At 46.7% G+C, this 21,809-nt stretch overlaps 1 protein-coding gene across 1 annotated transcript in view; it reads left to right on the top strand.

Moving 5' to 3' along the window:
• Positions 1-21,809, top strand: part of LOC138516878 (uncharacterized) — a 245,937-nt gene that overhangs the window by 98,329 nt on the left and 125,799 nt on the right. Inside the window, exon 2 of the mRNA XM_069632327.1 lies at positions 10,675-11,521. Within this exon, the coding sequence (XP_069488428.1) occupies positions 10,675-11,521 (847 nt within the window). The remainder of the gene's footprint in view (positions 1-10,674; positions 11,522-21,809) is intronic.

A 21,809-nucleotide genomic window follows, 5' to 3' on the forward strand; every position in this document is an offset into this window, starting at 1 on the left:
TCATTTATCGACCTCGGGAGGATGAAAGGCTGAGTTTGGCTCCTCTGGGATTCGAACCTGCGTTAGCAGGCTCTGCACAGATGTCAAAGCGAGCGCTCTACTCGCTGTGCCACTTGATTGGTTTGCAATGCAAACTATGCAATGCGTCCAATGCTGCAGGTCTAGCCTTTTTCTTTACTAATACAGACTCTAGATATTCTATACGAGGGATTTCAAAACTACCATTGGTTGGCCACCGAAGATTAGAATTATGTCTGGTCTGCCTGTGCCAAATGTCATTAAATGCTATACTACCAAAGCCTTTCTTACAGTACATAGTACATGCCAGCGACCCCTCCTGTGGTGCGAGACGGCTATCTTTCAAAGATTGTCTGTCACTGCCGAATAATGCCCTAAAGCAGGCATATCAAAGTTCTGGTGTTATCTGGTCAAGTAATTGTGCTCGCGAGTACAATGCGCCACATTCAAATTGTCAGGGTTAAATTAAGAATCGGGTCACGATTCACCTGACCAAAGGACTGGGAGGCCCGATCGGTTACTAAGGACAATGCTAAGGACCCACGTGTCTGGTGATTTTCGGCAAATTTACCCACCTCGATATATGGACCCTCGTCAAGATGTTGTCTCGGGCTACAGCTCACTGTTCAGGGATCGGATTGTGCAGTTTTGTCGAGGAATTCACTTCTCGTCCAGCGTGACCGTTTCTGTTGACACCGTCCGAACCCGGTCCGATAGCCGAGCCAACCTTCAACGAGACGAAGTCGATCTTGAGGGTCCCTATTCGGGCGCCATCTCTGGAATCAGAAAATACAATATTAAGGCTTTTACACCATGCAAAAGGAAAATACACCGACACAGGCTTGTAAAGATTCCCAGAATCTTTATTACAAAACTGAACACTTACAAAACAAAGTACGCAAATAGCTATTTGGACATCAATACATCACTTAGACCACCAGCAGGGTTCAATGTGAGCAGTGAGCAGGATTTGCTAGCTGAACATCGGCGTATTTATACATTTTTGTTATAACGATGTCCAGCCTCTTTCAAGTTAATCATGTACTGGGCTAGGGTCACGCCAGGTTCGTTCCTAATTTACATATCTCGTGCATGCGGTTTACTTTTTAATACATCTACTAACAAACACTATTATTCTCTAGGTTTAACTTTACAATCTTTACACATTGCTTTAATACAGATCATACAGATGTTTCACATATCATGTTTAGATAGCATTATTGTTCTTGTATACTTGTAGGTTAACATCGCCGATTCAAGTAATCCCCTGATCCCGAGGTCAACAAAGGACAAGGTCTAAATGACCCTAACATGTAGCCTAAAGGCAGGTTGGACATTAACTCTCCTACAGAGGTTGCAGAGATTAAAGCAAGAACAAGAGAACACTAGACAGCCATTTTAGGCCACAGGGTGACTTTGTACAATAAACTAAAATGGCAGCTTTAACCTAAATTGGAGACTTGAATCACTTTAAGGTCATGACCTTGCAATACGGATTTCCTCGCAAATTGCCAACATATATAATGAGGACGAAACAGTATTATATCAGTTCTAACAAGATGGAATAGAATCTGGTTTCAACCAGTTTTCCATTACCCTTACTCGCAGGGCTGCATGGAATGCCAATACAGCTTCTCGAATTGGCCCACTGTATAAGAGGTCAGTGAGGTCATCAGTTTCCACAGTGGCTGCAGGTCTGGACCATCTCAGATATTCAGCTACTTTACAAATAACCATCCTGTAAGAAGGAGCAGTATAACCAGATATTTCAGCATTTACAAATTCTGTTTCTGGTGAGGTTTCCCAGCTACTGGTTTCCTTTAATGTTTACACAAGATCCTGCAACTTGGACTCATCAGAAATTAATTATTCTGGAACATTTGGAGTTCCATATTCATACCCAAAAGGGGGCTCATCCTCTTCCTCCTCATCATCTTCAAAGATAGAACCCATCTGCCTAATGAAATCAGGTCTTTGAATGGGCTGGAACAATTTAGGCTCAGGAATAGACTTTACAACCTTCGTGAGCAAAGAATGTTCCGATGGAGTCGAAATCGTCGAAGGCTTCGATGGCTTATTTGAAACTGTCGACAAATGCGTGAACACCTTATGTTGCTTCAAAGGCTCAGTATGTATTATATGCCTCGAAGGTTCAGGTGACAAACATAAACATTTTGGTTCCTTTGAAGAAGGCTTCAATGCTGTTAGTGAATGTTTTGAGGTAACAGACACCAGCTTTTTCTTGTGCGTCGAGGAAGCTTCCTTTGAGTTATGTCGAGGAACTTCTCTTTTTGGGGACACATGGGACTCCCTACCGGTCTCATTAGATGCCGAGGGGTGGCCACTTTCTCTGACTCCTTTAGAGGAACACTCGGAGGAGCATGTTTTTTTTTTAAACCTATAGGTTGGTGCATAGGACGGAGAGTTTTGATGGTGAGGAGCTAGTGTTGTGGACTTGGGAGAGGCAGAAGAGATGAACCAGTGGTGCTGCGCGAAAGGCGCATGTGCAGGATTGAGGAGGTGTGCCAGAGAAGGCAGTGATCTGGTGAAGAGGGGCTGTAAGCAGAGTACTCTGGCTAAGGTGCAGAGCAAAGTAGGCTCATAGAAATTGAAAGGTGTTAAATTACCTTCTAACTTTTATTCCCTGTACAGCGGATTATCGAAATTCTCAACTTCAGGTCAAGTAAAAGTGGTACATAATGCATTTAGGAATATCAGGGTAATGACTCCACTTCAACTATTATGTAAAGCGCTACCTCCATACAAAGATAAGTTAGTTAAACACAGTGTAGAATGAATCAGGAGCACTGAAAGCAAATTAATAAGTCCATGGCCGCCCTACACCATATTCGCCAGAGACGTCCAGCAATCCCTACTGACATACATACAGAGCACTTACAAGGGAAAGAAGCTGAACAAGCCCCTGGCTATATTTGAGCTGTGGTGCATGTTCCAAGAGGGGGAAGGGGAAGTGGCGACACGTCAGTGGATGCTGAACCAGCACGAGGTAAGGGAAGAGGGGTCTTACCCTTCCACACCTCCCACTACCCCCCCTCCACCCCGCAGCGTTATATCTGATGACACAGATGATAAGCAGGGAATGTACCCCATAAGAGAACTGAGGGCAGCAGAAGAGTATTCCCACACATACAAGCCCCCACCATACACTAAAGAGGACAAACAGAAGGGTGCAGAACAGCCTTCTAGCAGCATGGGAGCGAGTGAGGGGCTGCAGCGTGCAAAAGCAGAATTTGAAAGCATAGGTACAGAGGAATGGCACAGATACTCTTAAAACTTAAAGGGAAGGGAAGACCACAAAGGAGGCAGAGGGAGCGACTGAGGTGATCACCAGTTTGAAAGGGGAGAGAGGAAAGCTTGACTGAGCAGAGCAGATGGGGGATGAAGAAAGGAGGGAGAAGGACCAGGAAATGAAATTGCAGAATGAGGAGAGGGACAAGAGGAGAGCGGATGAACTGGAACGTAAGGACAGGGAACAGAGGAGGAAGGAATAGAGGCAACTGATGGAGAAGGAGCGCGAAGAAAGGATAGAAAAGGGAAAGTGAACCAGAGGAGGCAGAGAGACAGCATAGCAATAGAAATGAAAGTTAGCAGAAAGGGAACAAAGAAGGTTGCAATTAAATAGACTGGCAAGGGAACAGGCACAAAGGGAGGAGGACGAGTGGGCCATAAAAGTGGGTTTCACTGGAATGGGAAAGGAGGAGAAGGGAGGAGGAGAGAAGAACATTACCAGACAGCACAGACAGACATGAAAGATGATCAGTAGGGAGTGGTGCAGCATGTCTGGGGTTATGGAAGGGAGACAGCAAGCATAGCCTGGTAGACATTGACCTTAGTGTACTGCAGATTGTGGCAGGAGAAACTTAAACAAAGGAAGAGGAAAGAAAGGCAGATGAGGCCAAACTAGTGCAAAAGCAATTATTGAAGTATGCAATGGAAGGGGCAGTGATAATCAGACCCATCTCACAAGCACCAGCACCACAACAGAAGTATCAGCAACCACAACAATACGCACCACCCATGGGGGGAGGATACATGGGGCAGGGCGGGTTCCAGCAGGGGTTTAGAGGAAGGGGAGGGTTGCAAAGGGAGTATGGCTTTGTACCACAGATGCATCACAATCAGGGAGGATTTCGGGATATGGACAGCAGGGACAGAATGCAGGACCCTTTCCAGGGGGTTTTTAAGGACAGTGGAGGGAGCCACCACAGTGCTGGACCTGCAGGCAGTTAGGGCATGTTTCAAGAACCTGTCCTTTTAGGGGAGCACAGCAAAATTGGGGGGATCAGGGACAACAAACGGATGCAGGGGCACTGGGAGATTATTATGCCCAAGGCCAGCAGCAGCAAGGGCAGATACAGGGCTCATACCAACAAACTCTGCAAGCACAGACACAGGCACCAACACCACCACAAACACAGACACCGCAAATGACAGCACCCTTACCACAACACCAACAAGCATCACAACCCAGGGGGACTGCACAGCAGTAGGCACAAATATAGAACACTGACACAACAGAGCCCATGGGCACCATAGCAATGGTACCAGTGAAATGACTGGCAGGGGTTACCATGGTGGGGAACAACCCTTTCACAGGAATGTATTGTCATTATACCCTTAATAGGACAGCTCACAGACGAACTTGATATGTCCCATCCTGTCAGTACCACGCAATACTGCGACAGGTGACAAAACCTTTTCCTTTCTTGTTGACACTGGGGAGACTAGGTCATACATCCGGGAAGGGACATTTGTGACATCATGAGCAGACTAAACATGACCATTTCATTCACAGACAAAGGCATAATTTGCTCAACACCAGACATACCTATGTCGAATGTAAGACAGATTGTTCAGGCATATTGTGGGAGCACAGTACAGAGGTCAGGTGCCCAGCGATAGTGCATTGCAAAACAGTAAACTCAGCTATATTCTTGACAGACGTCTTTCAGCAAGGAGACTGGGCTCAAGAGTGTGCAAAGAACATAGAGCAACTCAGTGAGACACGCAAGATGGAGGAAGATGCACTTGGGGGCGGGGGGCGTTCTCCACATTGATGGGTCACCAACCATTGATCAGAATGATGGGGGGAGGAAGACAGGAACTGCTGTAGTGCGACTTAGGGAATACAGGACAAGTGAGGTGGGTGTGGGTGCACGATTGCCATCTCATTATTCAGCACAAGCAGCAGAACAAGTGGCTCTCATACTGGCACTAGAACACAGTGTAGAGAGACACAACACCCCCGGAAGAGTGAGGAACATGGTGATGTGGGAAGGGTACAACCATCTGCTAGAAAAACAAATAATGGAACTCGAGGGAGCTGCACCGCAAGAGGAGAGAACTCTGAGTAAAGAGAGGATGTTCCATGTCACCAGCAGACGCCTTGTGGCGACAGAATAACACAGGGAAAGTAGTCGTGCCACTAGCTCTTTTGAACACAGCACTGGCACCAATGCATTACGCAACACACAGGGAAAGAGGTAATTGCTGCACAAATTGGAGAATAATGGTTCTGTCCACAATTTCAATGGAAATGTAGCAAATTTCATTAGTACCTGTTTAACGTGCCAGCATTTCACTGCTGGGTACACCCTGAGAGCTGTGAGAGGAGCCATACAAAGACCCGAATTCCCATTTCTACATCTTCACTTAAAGTAAGTGCATATGATCCAAGAGTGTCAAGGATACAGCTACAGGATACAGCTACAGCGTAGTGGTTGTCTGCCCATTTTCCAGGTGGATTTTTAATTGCGCGATAAGCCAGGGTCCGACCACCATTTAACGCCCCAGAAGCTAGCGACAGGACGGAACATGCATTTACCGCTGGCTCCTCCCACTAGGGCACTGAAAGTTACGAGAGTAGCACAGAAATGTTAGGTCAAGAAATGGAAGAATATGTCATTTCTCAGGTCTCAGGCGCTTATTTTCATCTCTCGCCATCCTCAAAGGACCCAGGGCAAGCTGAAGACAACGGACTAGTACTTTAGAATGACTAAGAACTAGAGACTGCAACAAATTTAGTGCAAATGGGAGAAGCGGTCCTCCTAAATAAACTCTTGTTTGGTGCGTAGAGCGGCAAGCCCTACAAAGCAGTGGCCTCCATGGCAACGAGGGAGCAGTGATCAATATTGCCAACGCTGCGACCACCTACAATCTACAAGACAGTACAAATGCCCATGAACTAGAGACTACTGGCCACCCTATGGTCAGAGACTCCAAAAACTGCTGAAGCACAAGTAGCAACACTGGTGCAAATTGGTCGCTGAAGGAAACTTTGCCCCTCCAGAGTCTGTACATCTCCCTACCCCTCGTACTCTTCCCAACTGTCAAAGTACTACCTGGATGTTGTGCACCCGACAGCTGTAACACTGTTTTGTTTTCTCTCTCTCTTTACCTCACACATGCAAGTTGTTGCGTATGTTGTTAGAATTGTGTAGGGAATTTCTGTGATGTTACTTCCTATTAATCCCCCAAAGTGTTTTTCAACCAGTTGTCTACTATATCAGAAGACACAGACGTTAAGAGCACAATCCCCTGAAGTAAATTTCCTTGCTTTCATTGAATAACTAGCCCAAACTTTTCCCCAACTTTAATACAGTGTTTTCACCATCCTACCCCTGCTGAGAGACCCCTCAGCAAGAAAGGTCTGGGAGAAGGTTTTTATTTTTGCCCTTAGTGATTATTCAGTTCATGGAGCCAGAGGGTACTTACAAATACTAAAACAATAACGCTTTTCTTGTGATTTTCAGGCAAGCAACTTTATCATCTCATCAGCTGCAAGGCTCTAGCAGCGTAAGTGGTTATGGGTGGGTTAATAAAGACTTATCATCATGGTGGAATTTTTAATCCTCAGTGGAATGATGGGGGTGGTCCTGTGGCAATTATTTGTAATGGTGAGCATTACCGCGGTACCCTCTACTAACATTTCCCCAATGCAATCAGGAAAGCCTACTGTGTCAGAGGGAAGCGAAGACAATGCTGCCAAGGTAAGGAGAGATAAGCGCAGTGTTGATGCAGACATGAATGGAGTAAAACATGTACTTCACAGAGACAGCACGAGTAACCAACAAAATATGGTATACACACGTATAGAGGCTATGAGCATATTCTAGTCTGAAATCACGGCGCTGAATGGAGAATTGGGAGATGAGGTATACTGTGCTGGAGGAATCTGTGCAACATCAGAAGGAGAAAGGTGATAGGAGGTTGGAGGAGGTGAAAAGAGAGTAATTGGAGGAGTTTAAAGGAGAGAAGGAGGAGGTAGAAAAACTACTAGAAGCCATTTTGAGACATCAGAAGAAGAAAAGTGAAGGAGGGGATAAGGATTGTTGGAGGAGGTTGTGCGATATCAAAAGGGAGGAGTAGGGGGGCATCAGAGAGAGAAGTGGGTTGGTGGAAGCAAATGAGAGAAAGTTCTGTCTGGGAATAGTGGCCCTGGGTTACAGGAAAGATCCCAATCTAAAGGGGTGTATCTCATGGAGGCTGGAACTAAAAGACCATGGTGGCGCAGACTGGGAGGCAAACCATTTCTGTATCTCTCAGGTAGCTCACCTCTAAGCCATGTGCAAAAAAGAAAGCTGCCCTGTAGAGGTATATCTAAATGGCCCACACTATACAAATCCATCACTGCTTAGATGGGTTGGCCTTTGTTCTGACCTGGGATATTCTAGTGGTTCAGTCAACCTGAACTATGGGGACTGGAGGTCTTGTCTGCGCTTCTGGATTAGCATTTCTGGATGCCACTTCTGACAAAACCTATCATATAGCTGAGTGGGGTTCACAAAGAGGTCTAATACAATTCTTGCTTTAAAATAGATAGAATATAGGGTCTTCTCAAGTGTTCCAATAGTGTAACATATCCCTTGTAAAGTTTCCAAGGTTTGGGGTACTTCCCTGTCACACAAAAGCCTCTGTGGTCCTTCATCGGGGCTTCTTTTTCAAGTGTTGCTGGTTGATGGCGTGAAAAGGTCATCTCTGGTCTGCTTTGTAGTCCTTGCAAACGTTGTTGCGTCTCCACCATTAGCTGAAAATAGTACTAGAATGTGTGTTCAACTGTAAGACAGAGCCAACTGGTTTGCCTTCCTCAGGTTCAACAGGGGTGTTTAGGAGGGCTCAACCACCTCCCTTTCTTAGGGTCTTGAACTCCCAGTCACCCATAGTTTTGCTACTGCTCTAGTCATGCTCCTCCTCTCCCACCTTGGGCTTGAACTCTCCATATCAGGGTCTCAACCCTACCCAATGCCTTGGGTCAAGTTCCCCTCTCATATATCCTGCTCTTGCTAGTTTCTGTACTTCCTTTGGATGTTTTTCTCTAACCTCTTTGGGACCTCTCAAATCATCCCTTCATGGTCTCTAAAGCTCACATCATCCTGACGTTTCCATTCAACTCCTTTTGGTCTCTCCAACCAACCTCCCCCTGATGTTTGCAACCACTCTTCTCCTGGTCTCTCCGTCCAAACTTCTTCTAATGTCTCCATGAAACCTTTTCCTGATGCCTCAAACCACCCTCTTGCTGAGGTGTTTAACCAACCTCCACCTGACTTATCACCCCTCATGTCTCCAACTTCTTTCTCCTCCCACTATTACTATAAACTCATTCCTCACTTTTCGATTTGCTCCACACTCTTTCTGCCACCTCCTACCCCAAACATTCATACTGCCCGACTGGAACTCTGTACTTATATACCCTGAGAACCACATTCCATAGGGTTGAGATTCCTACAAGATCTGCACCTCTAGATATGAATGAATGGGGGGAGAGGGTGTGATTGGCACCTTTTAATTGTTTACCTGATTTTGATTCAGGTTTTTGGGGTATGACCAAACCTTTAAAAGTTTGGTCAACTATCTTGGATTCCACTTTCGTCCTCTGTGCAGCCCCCAGCTCTTCATTTGTTTGGTGCATAAATAGTAGGAAACATGTACCCATACTCTGCAGGTGTGTTACCAGAAGGTGAACAAAATAAAAGTGTTTTTGTGTTTGGTGCCATTTCCTCCCTTACAGGATTTGACTTTGCACGAAGAAAAAAAAGTGGGGGTTACATTATTATGTGGAATCACTCTGAGTGCGCCATATGTGGAACTGGTGTGCCTCCGATATCTGTGCTGGCTCGCTGTGTGAGAGTCATAGGAACATCTTGAGTGAGTCAGAACTCTTTGCAGAGCTGGCTGTGCAGGGTCGGTGGTTGTATACTAATTGACCTTTTCACAATTGACCTGGGGAGAACTGACCTCAGGAGAATTGACCTAATTTAGAAGGTCAATTAGGACATATATGCGGGGGGAAACCCCCTGCAACCCACCACCCAATCCCATTATATTATTTAAAATCCTAAACCAAACCAATACATACATAAAATAACTAAAATAATATAAAGGTCAATTGTGCAGAAGGTCAATTAGGACCACGATAATTAGGTCAATTGTGCAAAAGGTAAATTTGGGTATTACCGGGAGGGCATCTTGATCACTCCACTATTTAGTGGGACACAGGTCCTCATCTGAAGAGCTAAACAAATGACACTCAGAACTGTACAAATTCAGTATGTTTTTCAAAATAAATATTACTAATTAATCAAACCTCAATTTAGAATGTAACTGATAAGTCAATTATTGATACACAGTGTTAGCTTTAATGATCCAGTTTAAAAAATCCAAAGCATTTAATGGAGTCACTGCTCACATAATTCCTACAAGATCCTGCATATGTTATTGAGAGAAGGTGTAAGGGGCAAAGCCTGATGGGTTCACTCAAGATGCAAGAATATGAGCGATACTTTGCCTAGCAAATACCACATTCAGTGGTTTGTTTTTCAAAAATATAAGTAGCAGTATTCCTCAAGTCTCCATTGTCTTGGTGGCCATGGAGATCCATTTGTAAAAAGTATACTGGGTTCACAGTAATGTTATCCTTGCATATTTTTACTTTTTTGTTATTTACATAGCATAGCTTTGTGCTGGTAAAATGCATGTCAAAACTGGCAACTGCTACCCACCGCATGCACACCAGGAAGCCTAGAGGTGGTTACCTTCTGCCAGAAGATGTCTAGATGACAGTAGCAGGCCATCGCCTATGTCCTAGCCAACAACATTTTGACACAGCACATTTGTAAACAGGTATCACATTCAAACAGCTTTTATAAATAAACAATTGCACAATGTATGCAAATACTTAAGCATCCAATCTAAGGGACCTGATGAAAAGCTGCATCGGTGGGGGTCATCGAAAGTCTGGGTCAATGCCCTACTGGAGGTAAAGAGGTATTATCACAGTGGGGAAAAAACAGTCCTTAAATCTCTCATCTGGTTCCCATTGGGACAGTCCAGGTGTGATGGTCAAGGGGTGCCAAACATTCAGACCCACGGTATCCTCCAGTGCGGATATTTGGAATCGCTCATTTTGTGGCATTATCTCTCTCTAATATACTGTCAAAAGGGGATCGCCTGTTGGTTCTCCCAGTGCATTGAGAATAGTTGTTTCTAACTTAACAGGGTTAATACAAGTTCATGCTCTGCCCTTACAATGTAATATTAAGTTATTTCAAAGAATACATTTGCTACAAAGCGGATGTGCAATAACATTTTGAAGAATCCAAAAATAACATTGATGTTTCTCTCTCGCTTGTATTTCAGATACTATCCTATTCGCCCTGGGAAAAGATGGTGTATGTAAACTAGGTCTCCCTCCAGTTTCTGCAGCAGACAACTACTTCAAGCGAGCCATAAACATAGGTACACTGCAGAACGCCAGCATGTGTTTCTTCAACCCAGACGGTAAGCTGTTTGTGGTGCGTGGATCAGAGCTATACTGCGGCCCAACGCCCTCGCGTCACATAGAGAATTGGTTTGACAATGCCAAATGTGTTGGGAGGGGTGACTGGGACACGTTCAAGTTCCTGTTCTTCAACCCAAGTGGCAAATTATATGCTGTGACCAAGTCGGGCAAATTCTACAAAGGCCCTGAACCGGACAATGAGCATGTGCCCTGGCTCCATAGACAGGCCACAGTAATAGGTGGATCTGGATGGGAGCTATTTAGTGCTCTGTGTTTCGACAATGATGGCATACTGTATGGTGTGACTGAGGACAAACTCCTGAAAGGTCCTCCAGAAGTTCCAGGTGGCAGATGGATTGAAAACGCCACAAACGTTGGAAAAGCTTTATGGGATAATTATTCCTATTTTATGGGTTTCAGCTTTGACGGCAACCTGTGGTGTGTCTCGAGAGATACTGGGACACTGTACTCAGCACCACCACCCACACACAAGGATGTTCCTTGGGTCACTAATGCAACCAACATGGGCGCGGACTACAGAATTTTCAAGACAATGGGATTCACACTGGACAAGACTATCAAGACTATCGTGAACCTTGAATTCTTGCCTGACATAGGCAAGATCCTCTCTAAGGAGACAGAGATGGTGCAGGAGCAGGTTTATGATAACAGCAAAAGCACAAGTGTATTAAAGGCCACCTTCAAGTAAGTACCTTACCCATCTTGTGGGATTTCATATTTCTGCAATTTCTCCAATTTTAATCCATTGGCCTGTGGATCTTTTTTTTAGCCACACTGGGAAATGTGTTAATGTAAAGATACAGCGAATGCCTCCGCCCCCGGCAGCACTTCAACATTTGCTTTCAAAATGTCTGCACTATGATCTATAGTCAAAAATAAAATGTTTCTAATCCAACTGAAGCTCGCGTTGGATATACCAGCAAAATAGAATTGGTGGGATTTGCTCTGCAAAACAAATATTTTAGAACACATTCCCAATGTCTCTTAAAAGCATAAAAGTAATTGTTTAAATTTGCATGGACAAGCACATGTTTTCTTTAAATTATACAGTTATCCCCCACTGAAACCAGTTTCTACCCTATGGTTGCTTGTAGCTCCCTTGCTAACAAATCGACTGACCGCCCCTCCCCCGTCCTTAGCTCCACACTCCCTTGTATTGATCCCTTTTGATCTGCTTGTTGCTGGACCCCCCCCATCCTTAGCTCCACACTCACTTGTATTGATCCCTTTTGATCTGCTTGTGGCTATCCTCCCCTCCCCCATCCTTAGCTCCCCACTCCCTTGTATTGATCCCTTTTGGAACCAATTATGTTACTTGTTAAAAAGTTATTAAACCTGACACTTAAGTCCTTATTGCTGGCTAGATGTCCCTATCCAGAAGACGAACTGTCCCTTCTGATGTAATAACCCTAGTTGGACGCTGGTGTATCGACTAACCGGGGAAGAAGGGAAAAAGGGGAGAATGGTTAGTGCTCTCCCTAGCCTGGCTCACTACTTTCCTATGCTAAAAGGCTGCACACTGTGGTCAGTCAACCATTTATTTTAATAGTGTTGCTGACCTTTCGTGTGTCTTACCATAAAATACGATGGAGCCGCCTCCATCTCGTGGACTAATTCCACTGTAATTGCTAAAAATATCTCTATGTCCTATATAGCAGACCTCTACAGAGTTATTGTATGTCTGGTAGGTTGGAATAGCAACTGGTTCAACCAATGTCTCTACAGAGTTGTTGTGTGTCTGATAGGTTAGAATAACAACTAATTCCACCAATGTCAAAAGACATTTCAACCAATGTCTCTACAGAGTTGTTGTGTGTCTGATAGGTTAGAATAACAACTAATTCCACCAATGCCAAAAGACATTGTCAAAAGACATTGGTGGAATTAGTTGTTATTCTAACCTATCAGACACACAACAATTCTGTAGAGACATTGGTTGAACCAGTTGCTATTCCAACCTACCAGACAGTTGGTCGATTCAGTTGGAGACACAGCTAAAACAGCTTACTACTCTGGCCCTCATCGACTACAGAGCTGCAGAGGTCTTCATGGAGACCATATGGGCAGGCAAACAAGGACTCACCCTTGTGTAGCACGAAGATGCCCAAAAGGTGGAGGGTGTTGATGGCTCCCCCTGTCCTCCGGACCCATCACCCATACCACAGAACAATTGACCGTGATGGTTCTGCAACACTCGGAGCTGTTGAAGTTTGATCTCATTCGAGCAGCCCACTTTCCGGTGATATTAGTTATTCCCTGGTTGAGGAAGCACAACCCAGTAATTGACTGGGATAGAAACACCATGGCCTCTGATTCTGTATATTGCAAGAAGCATTGTCTGCCCCACCAACTTCAGGAAATGGTAAGAATCCTCTTGCCGGAACAATCAAATACTTGTGATGTCTGTTGTATCCCATCAGAACTCTCTGAGTTCCAAGAGGTTTTCAGAAACAAGACTATCCTGGACCTGCATCCGCACCGCCCAGAGGATTGCGCAGTTGATCTGACACAGGATGCTTTAGTTCCTTTTGGGCGCATGTTTCCCTTGTCCCTCACGGAATAGAAGGCTCTACGGATTTATCTGGACTCTCATTTGGTGAATGGACTTATACAACCATCAAGATCTCCCGCAGGGGCTTTGTTGTTTTTCATACCCAAAACGCGACTCCTCAGAATTAAGGCCATGTATCGATTATAGCGGTCTTAATAAGGTCCCCATAATAGACTGATACCCGATGCCCCTGATCACAGACATCCTTGAGGCGGTCCAGGGTGCTACCTTTTTTTCTAAATTGGACCGGCAGAGTGCTTACCATCTCCTTCGTATACGCGAAGGGGATGAGTGGAAGACCGCATTCCGGACTCCCTTTGGTTTGTATGAATACAAGGTTATGCCTTTTGGCTTCGTCAACGCCCCAGCGATATTTCAACACTTCATGGACCGTTTGTTCTCGGATGTCCTGTTCCTAAATACCATCGTTTATTTAGATGACATCTTGATATTTTCTCATACCCAACAAGAACACACCCAGCATCTCAGGACGGTCCTACATCGACTACAGACTATCCCTTAGTTAAACCTGAGAAGTACATCTTCAAGACCACTTCAGTTCCATACCTGGAGTTCATTCTTTCAAAGGAAGGAATAACCATGGAACCTAGGAAGGTGTCTGCCGTCTTAGAATGGCCCGCTCCCACCTCACTGAAAGAATTTCTAAGATTCTTATGTTTGGCAAACCTCTATTGGAAGTTTGTCAATCACTTTTCTCAGATAGTGTTGCCCATCACTGCTCTGCTCAAGAAGGAAGCCAAACCCTTTCAATGGACTGACCAAGCCAACCATGCTTTTGTTTGCCTGTTCTGTTCTGTTCCTATATTGTGTTAACCAGACCAAACCAAACCATTCGTGCTCAAAGCTGACGCCTCTGCCGGAGCACTGGGGCAGTTCTACTCCAGGAAAGAGAAGGTAAAGAACACCCTGTAGCTTACCTCTCAAAGACTGTCTGTGAGTCAAAAGAACTACCCCGTGATAGAGAAGGAGTTGCTTGCTCTAAAATCCGCCTGCGAAGAATGGAGACACTTATTACAAGGTAGTGCTCATCCATTCATTCTGCGCACTGATCACAAGAACCTGAAGATCCCCCGGGGTATGGAATGTGTGAATTCCAGACAGGCACGATGGGCTCACTTTTTCAGCCAGTACGATTTCACCATCACGTACATTCCGGGCACTCAAAATGGCCTAGCAAATGTGTTTATCTCGACGAGACACCCCTGAAGTGCGTTCTAGTCCCCTCACGGAATACCTCTTTCTGCGCAACAGAATTATGGGAACCGTCTCTACTTTCCTACAGGAAGTTAGGATTGCTACGACTCCTGAACTTGAATTGGAGGTACCTCGGAACAAATACTGTCATCTCCAATGGTCAGGTGGCTTGTTGCTGGTTAACCAGAGGCTGTTTGTTCCCACTCGTGCCCTACAGTTGAAGATTTTAGGGTGGTGTCATGACCACGCTACAGCCGGCCACAAGGGGAGAAAGGGGTACCTTGTAGCTGGTCTCTCGTTCTTTCTTCTGGCCTACCCTAATGGAAGTTGTGAAGAAGTATTGTAAATCCTGCCTGGTATGTGCCAAGAACAAGACTCCCACTAGCAAGCCCTTAGGCCTACTGGAACAACCAGAAATACCCACCCGGCCTTGGTCCCGGATCTCGACGGATTTCATTGTTGATATGTCCTTGTCCCAAGGTTTTACTTGCCTTATGGTTACGGTAGATTAATTTTCCAAATGAGCTCATTTTTCCCCGCTGCCGGGTGGCCCTTCAGCTTCCAAGATGGCCGATGTCTTTCTCAAAGACATTTTTCGACTAAAGGGCCTTCCTAACATGATTATTTCTGACAGAAGGAGCCATTACACATCCCGGTTTTGGTCGGCCTTGTGTCAGCGATTGGGGATAGAGAGGGCTTTGTCATCTGGATTCCATCCCCAGACCAACGGCCAGACGGAGCGGCTCAATGCTACTCTTGAGCAATACCTTAGATGTTACATCAATTGTCATCAAGACAACTGGGTAGCCTTCTTGGCCACCGCAGAATTCGCCTATAACAAAACAGTGCATTCTGCCACGAGTCTCAGCTCCTTTTTTTGTACTTATGGTTTACATCCTCGGGGTATTCTTCCGGTGTTCCATTCCCCCTCCAATTTACCTACCATGGAGTCTACTTTGACAGAGATAGCCACTGCCCATAAGACGGCCCCGCTCAGTTTGTCTGCAGTCAAATAGAGGTATAAGGTTCAGGCTGATCACCATCGTCTGTCCTGCCCCCGGTGGAAAGAGGGCGACCGAGATTGGCTATCCACCAAATATTTACCTCGCTGGCTGCACACTACTAACCTATCTACTCGTTATCTTGGGCCCTTTAAAATCACGCAAAAGATCAACTCAGTGGCTTTTAGACTTAAACTCCCTAAGAATTTGAGTCGTATACACCCTGTTTTTCATACTTCCCTCCTCTGTTCTGTAGACCCAGACACACTGATAAACAAGAGACACAGTCTACCTACTTGTCCCGCTTCCGTCCCAGTAGAATATGAAGTTTCCAAAATTCGGGATTCCAGTTTTAGACGAGGTCCTCTGGAATACCTAGTGGCTTGGAAGGGTTATCCCGTTCGGAGGATTTCTGGGAACCGGAGTCATACGTCCACGCTCCTCTCTTAACCCACAGGTTCCATAGTGCCCACCTGGGTAAACCAGGGGGAGTAGGTAGTAGAATGGGGAATATTGTCACACGCCGAAGGAGCTGGTATGTGTGGAGCAATGGGCGCTTGGGCGGCCATTGAACACCCCAACATGTTCTTCACGTTGTCTGCGTGACGGTCTAGCTTTCTGCAGCCGTACGGCTGCAGGAAGCCTTTTCCGTCCGCCGAACCCAGAAGCCTACGCGTTGCAACCCATTCGCGTCAGACTTTGCGAGTAACTCTGCTACAGTTTTTTCCCTGCTCCGTTTTGTACTTCGCTGCTCCTTTTGCTTTCCTTCCAGAGGACTTCTCAGTGCCCCTTCTTTCTGTCCTCCCCTTCTACCTTTCTGTCTTTCTTTCTTTTTTTTCCCTCGTCAGGCGATTTTTTACCTTTTTGGCATTAATTTCCCCATCCTCTCCTGCTTTGCTTTACTTCCATTTGTTCGTGCATTTTGGGGCTTCCTCTGCATTTATCTGCTATCTTGGTACCTTCTAGATTGATAGCTGTCCCCCCTTTGAACCTCAGTTTGACTTACCTGGGACCGCTACCTAACTTGCCTTCACCACCTTCACAGGATTATTCAGCCTTTGGATACCTGGTCCCATCATCAGCACCGAAAGCAACAGCCGCTGGAAACCTTTTCAACCATAGCCCAGTTAGGGTTTTTTTTGTGCCGTCAGGCTTTTTCTCCTAATTGTTTGTTCCGGAAGAGGGCCCCCCCCAGACCTCTCTGCCTTAAGGTCAGGGTGGCTTCCTTCCGGGGCAGACCTTACCTGCTAACCAAAAAAAAGGCTCTGTGGAAGAAGAAATGTGTGCGCCAGGTGGACTCCGAGACTTTAGGTGAGCAGGAAGGGGAGTGGAGTGATCAAGAACCGGGGACCCCTACTGTAGACATTGACATAGGGTCCTGGAGAGGTTTGCCAAATCTATGTATCGTGTGTGAAGGTTTGGTGGGGTTAGGTACATCAGTCTCCCTGGGGGTTGATAGCTTTTCCCCTGCATTGCCCCTGCCCTCTGCAACTTTCTGCATACCATACCCAGGGCTTCCTATAACTATAGAATTGGGCAGCTCCTGTGCCGTCACCCTCTTGGTGCTTTCAGCTCCACTTAAATCTTTTAATGGAATAGTGTTGTAGGAGGGATTAACAGCCATATCCATTTGTAGTGTATTGTCTGAGGAGGTCGTCGTGTAACCTATTTCAACCCTTATGTCAATTGGAGGTATCACAGACACTACTGAATCTATACACCGCTCCGCTGTAAGTGCACCTCCTGGTTGATTAGAGCCCAAGCTTTTGTACTGATTGTTTGAGTCCCGCTCCGGTGCTTCATGAGATATAAAGTCCAACCTGGTCCCATCATCAGCACCGAAAGCAACAGCCGCGATATCCACAAATATCGTAGCGCCGACACCCTCAGTGGGGGGCACGTCAATGGCCCTCGTTGCTCCCAATGCCAACCCCTCCCCCAAACCCCCAGGCAATCATTCAGACTCTCACTCCTTCCCGGCTATCCTCCTCCCACGGAGCCCAACACCCTTCCAACCTAAAATGAGAGGCATGACCAGTTGGATGAGTGGGAGAAAAATTGACACAGCAAACTTTATTACATTCATGAAGTCAGGAGTTAGCTTACAGGTGTTCCGTTTTATACTGAGGATTCTGCGCTGAGAGCAATGCAACTTTCCACCCCACTGCCCCTTCGGGTCTTTGGAAGACCCGACGCAGGCACCCAGTCCCTTCCTCCACAGTCCCTCTCTACCCTTTGGCCATTTCTTTATTTTGCAATTTTTCTTTTCATTTTCTTTCCCATCTCTATTTAAGTGCAATTTTCATTCCATGTATTAATTTCTTTTCATTCTCCATTTCCGCTTCGGCTCCTTTTTCAAGGATGCGTTCAGGTCTCCTTATTCCCCCTTTTTGCTTCCCTTTCCCCCGGATTCCATCTTCCCCTTTCCCCTGGTTGGCTTGTTAATCTTTATTAATATTCTCACCCCCAAAAGGTCTTCCCTTTCCCCGTCCTACCAGGGAGCCCCCCCAACCCCTTCCGCCAAGACCCTGGGCTGCCCTAGCTCTCCCCGCCTTAGGTGTCCCATCCCCTCCGGCCCCTCTTCCCCATAGCACCCTCCTGTTCTCGAGAGCCCCATCCATCCAGCGCTACCTACACCCCAGGGCCCAGCCGCCTTCTTTTCCCCATCGTCTTCCCCTGCCTTTCGCTAAAGAGGGGTCCTGCTCAACTATCCCCCCTGCTCGACCTGGCCCCTACCCCTGCATTCCAAGGCCCCCACTTCCCAAGTGTTTCTTTGGATCTGCTGGAGCTGCCAATATCGAATGCCCCACTTCTCTTGAACCCCCCCTCAACAACCCCTAATCTCCCATGGGCCCCCTTCCCCTCAGTTTCCAACCTCCTTGCCGGAGTCCCGTTTACTGTACAATCTTTCAATTCACCCCCCCTTGCAGACTTCATTGTTGCTCTCCATTTTTGTTTCCAACGATGCACTTCCCATTTCCCCCACCCACCTTTGGAGTTGGAAGGTCTTCCAAGCCCCCTAACCCTCCCCATTAACGTGGCCCTCCCCTGAGTCTAATACTCCTGGGCGCTGTTCATACTAAACTGATGGCTGTGTAGTTCCCGTTGTGGTATCCGCCAGTGCTTTCTAACGGGAACACCATGTAACATCCGCTGGGCTTTTCCGCAAGAGACCTGTCGCTGTGACCGGTGTCTCAGGCATGACTCACAGCGGGTCACCGGCCGCAGTGAGTTCCCCCTCATGCACCTGGTCGCCTAGTGCTGTGTGGACACCCTGCTATACTCCACACCCGGTTACTCTACCCTCATTCATTCCATTCGCAACAGACACGCTGGCCCTCTGGACTACACCGGTGGCGTGATGATTCGATGGGGATCGCGGTCCCCGACCGTCACCCGTGCGTGACGGCGTTCCTTGCAGGTTGCTGCTCCACTGGTTCGTACTCCCTTGCAGGAGGGCCAACTGTTCCTACAGCGGCGTGTCGGAAAAAGGTCTTCCCTTGACCGTGTCGGAAAAAGGTCTTCCCTTGAACGTGTCGTTCCTTTTTAGGAGGCCCCCTTCCGACAGGGGGGGCGTGTTGGGCCTTGCCCGGCCATCATGATCCCTTCCTTCCAGGAGGGGCCTCGCTTGTAAGCAATGGTGTAACTCCCTTAGTTTATTTATTTATTATTTATTTGTTTCATTTATATATATAATATATATTTTATTTTTTTTCTTCATTTATTTATTTATTCCTTAACTTTTATTATCCATTATTACATACGTTTTTTTTTTTTTTTGCGCTACTCCTCCCCTTGAGCCCTAAATCCCCCGCCCCCATCATCCGGGTGTAATTCCTAACCAAAGTAAACTTTGTTTTCCATCCATTTAATCCCTGTTACTTAGCTCACCATTCTACCGACTGCTTACAATTTTTAAAAATTCTTCACCTTTTTTATAATCTTGCATGGGAAGCCAACGCTTCTTTCTATATTCCTCCCCCATGTGTTCGCTCTAACCCTCAACCACTGTCCTTTCCAGCCCACTGCCAATCTGCGGTTTCCAGCCCCTTCCCTGAAACCCCCCTTTGCCCCACCTTGTTACACGAGCCCGAGCACCCCTCCCCTGCAAGAGGGAGAGGGGGATCCAGCCTGCGCACCCTACCTTAACCATAGCTTGCCCAGCCCAATTTGGTTTGAACGTTGCCTAATGTGTCAAACCTGCTTGCTGCCCTATCTGTTTGGAGAGCTAACGTCGTGTTAGAACCCCAGAGTTTCTATGGTCGGCACACTGATTGCGCCTGTGTTGCTCCGTGTCGTTTTGCTCCCAAGGCGGGCATGTTGCCCCTGGACTCGTAATCCTGAAATGCTCTGTGATTGGATGCTAAGAATACAAGAAACCTCGCTGGTGCCCTTGGACACCATTCCCAACTATCCTATAGGCATTTTGAAAGAGTAGCATGGGAGCATACCAGAGTGTCCATCTTGGAATGATAACTTCAACCGAAAATAATTTATATGGTTGGTCTATTATTGTGCCATCATGTAGCAGTGAGGGAAAGAAAGGGTGGGTGCCCCTAGAAGTTGAGCAGGGAATACTCAGTTCATGCACATTGCCATTTCCAGGTGGTGGTTTCTACATTGACCAATTTACAGCCCACATTGATAGTCAGTATTTCAAGAGCAGTCGAAGAACTTCGCTTCCTACCCCAGTAGCCTTGATTCCCTTCCCCCCTTCTCTTCCCCCCTTAGGCTGGGTACATGGGATAAGTGTTCCACTAATGCCAATGTATATTGTCCCGTTGATTTATACTGAGATTTGTGACGAGCGTCCCTGTGCTACTGGTTCGCACCTCCTGTGATCCTTCCATGCTAGCCCTCATCCTAGAATTGGTCCTTTGGCCAGACATGTCGATTATTAGCAGTACCACCATTAAAGTTCCCACTGTCTGCTTCCAACCGCCCCTTAATGCAGAGCCTAAAACTGACACTAATTTTCTCATGTTCTAAGCACTTGCAAACACCTTGTGTATGTGCGCTATGTAAACTATCATATCATGTTCCCTCCCTGCCCAGCTGAGCTATGCAACACAGTGTCTGGCCGCTATATAAATGACCATTCCAATTCCAAACCTAGCAGCAGGCCAACTTGCCTGCTATAATTGCCCCTGCTGCCGAGACCTTGAATGCGTTTACCTGGGCTACTGTTATGGCTATGGCGAACACTGCGTTATGCCAGCACAAACCCCTAACGGCCCCCTCTCCTTTACGTAGCGGCCTGTCCTGTACCCCTGGGGCACTCCATTCCCCCTAATCCCCAATGAGCATAGCCCCTGCTGAATACAGGGCTTGTCTGCTCCCCCACCCCCATGGATAGCACATCTGACGGTCAGCTTGCTCGTCTGTTCCCGTTAACCTTATCCCCCATCGACCTTGTTCCCCATTAGCCATGCCAGACAACCCCACCCCTGGTCCTTTCTCGCAGGTGCCCCCCTTCCCGTCGTCCCAGGCTGCACATAGTGCCGAAGATCGTGATCTTGCCACAAATTCCCTTCGCCGTGGCTTCAGTCACTTACACCCCATGCTTGCTCCTGATTCCCAATTCACCCCCAATGTAACCTTAACCGCCCCAACCATCACATCTCTTTGGTTTGTGTCCTACCCAACCATCGCCTGCTGTTGCAACTCACAATTGCCCACTATCTCCTTTCCAAACAACCTGATATGGCCAACTAATTGATTGTGACTTTTCGTGTAAACCTTTGCACACTGCCCCCTCATTTCCCATTGTGCCGAAATTGGGACCAATAAAGTAGTGTACATTCGCACTGTACACCACGACATGCAGCATGGTGCCCCCTCCTCTGAACAAGTCTGAACACTTTGCGAGTCTGTACACACACCTCGGCCCCTGTGGAGAAAAAACATGGCATACATGGCCTAATAAATCTAACTGGGCCCCCCACAAAGAAGGCCCTGTTTACCAAATCCGACATGCTGCGACCCACGCATGGCAACCTAATGTGTTCGAACAAAGTAGGCCATTCCTGGTGAATAAAGAACTATCCCCCAAACCTTCATCCTTGTTCCAACAACGTGCCAAACCTTCCGCATTTAACTCATGTTGACCACTGTAAATGCAGCCTCCCGTACTTACCACCCTTCAACCGCCTCGCCCCTGCGTGGACCCAACCCCCAAAGGCCCCAACCCATGGCACTTCCAAAC

This window comes from Ambystoma mexicanum, chromosome 6q, assembly GCF_040938575.1.
Source record: "Ambystoma mexicanum isolate Mex_15411 chromosome 6q, UKY_AmexF1_1, whole genome shotgun sequence".
Classification (NCBI taxonomy): Eukaryota; Metazoa; Chordata; class Amphibia; order Caudata; family Ambystomatidae; genus Ambystoma; species Ambystoma mexicanum.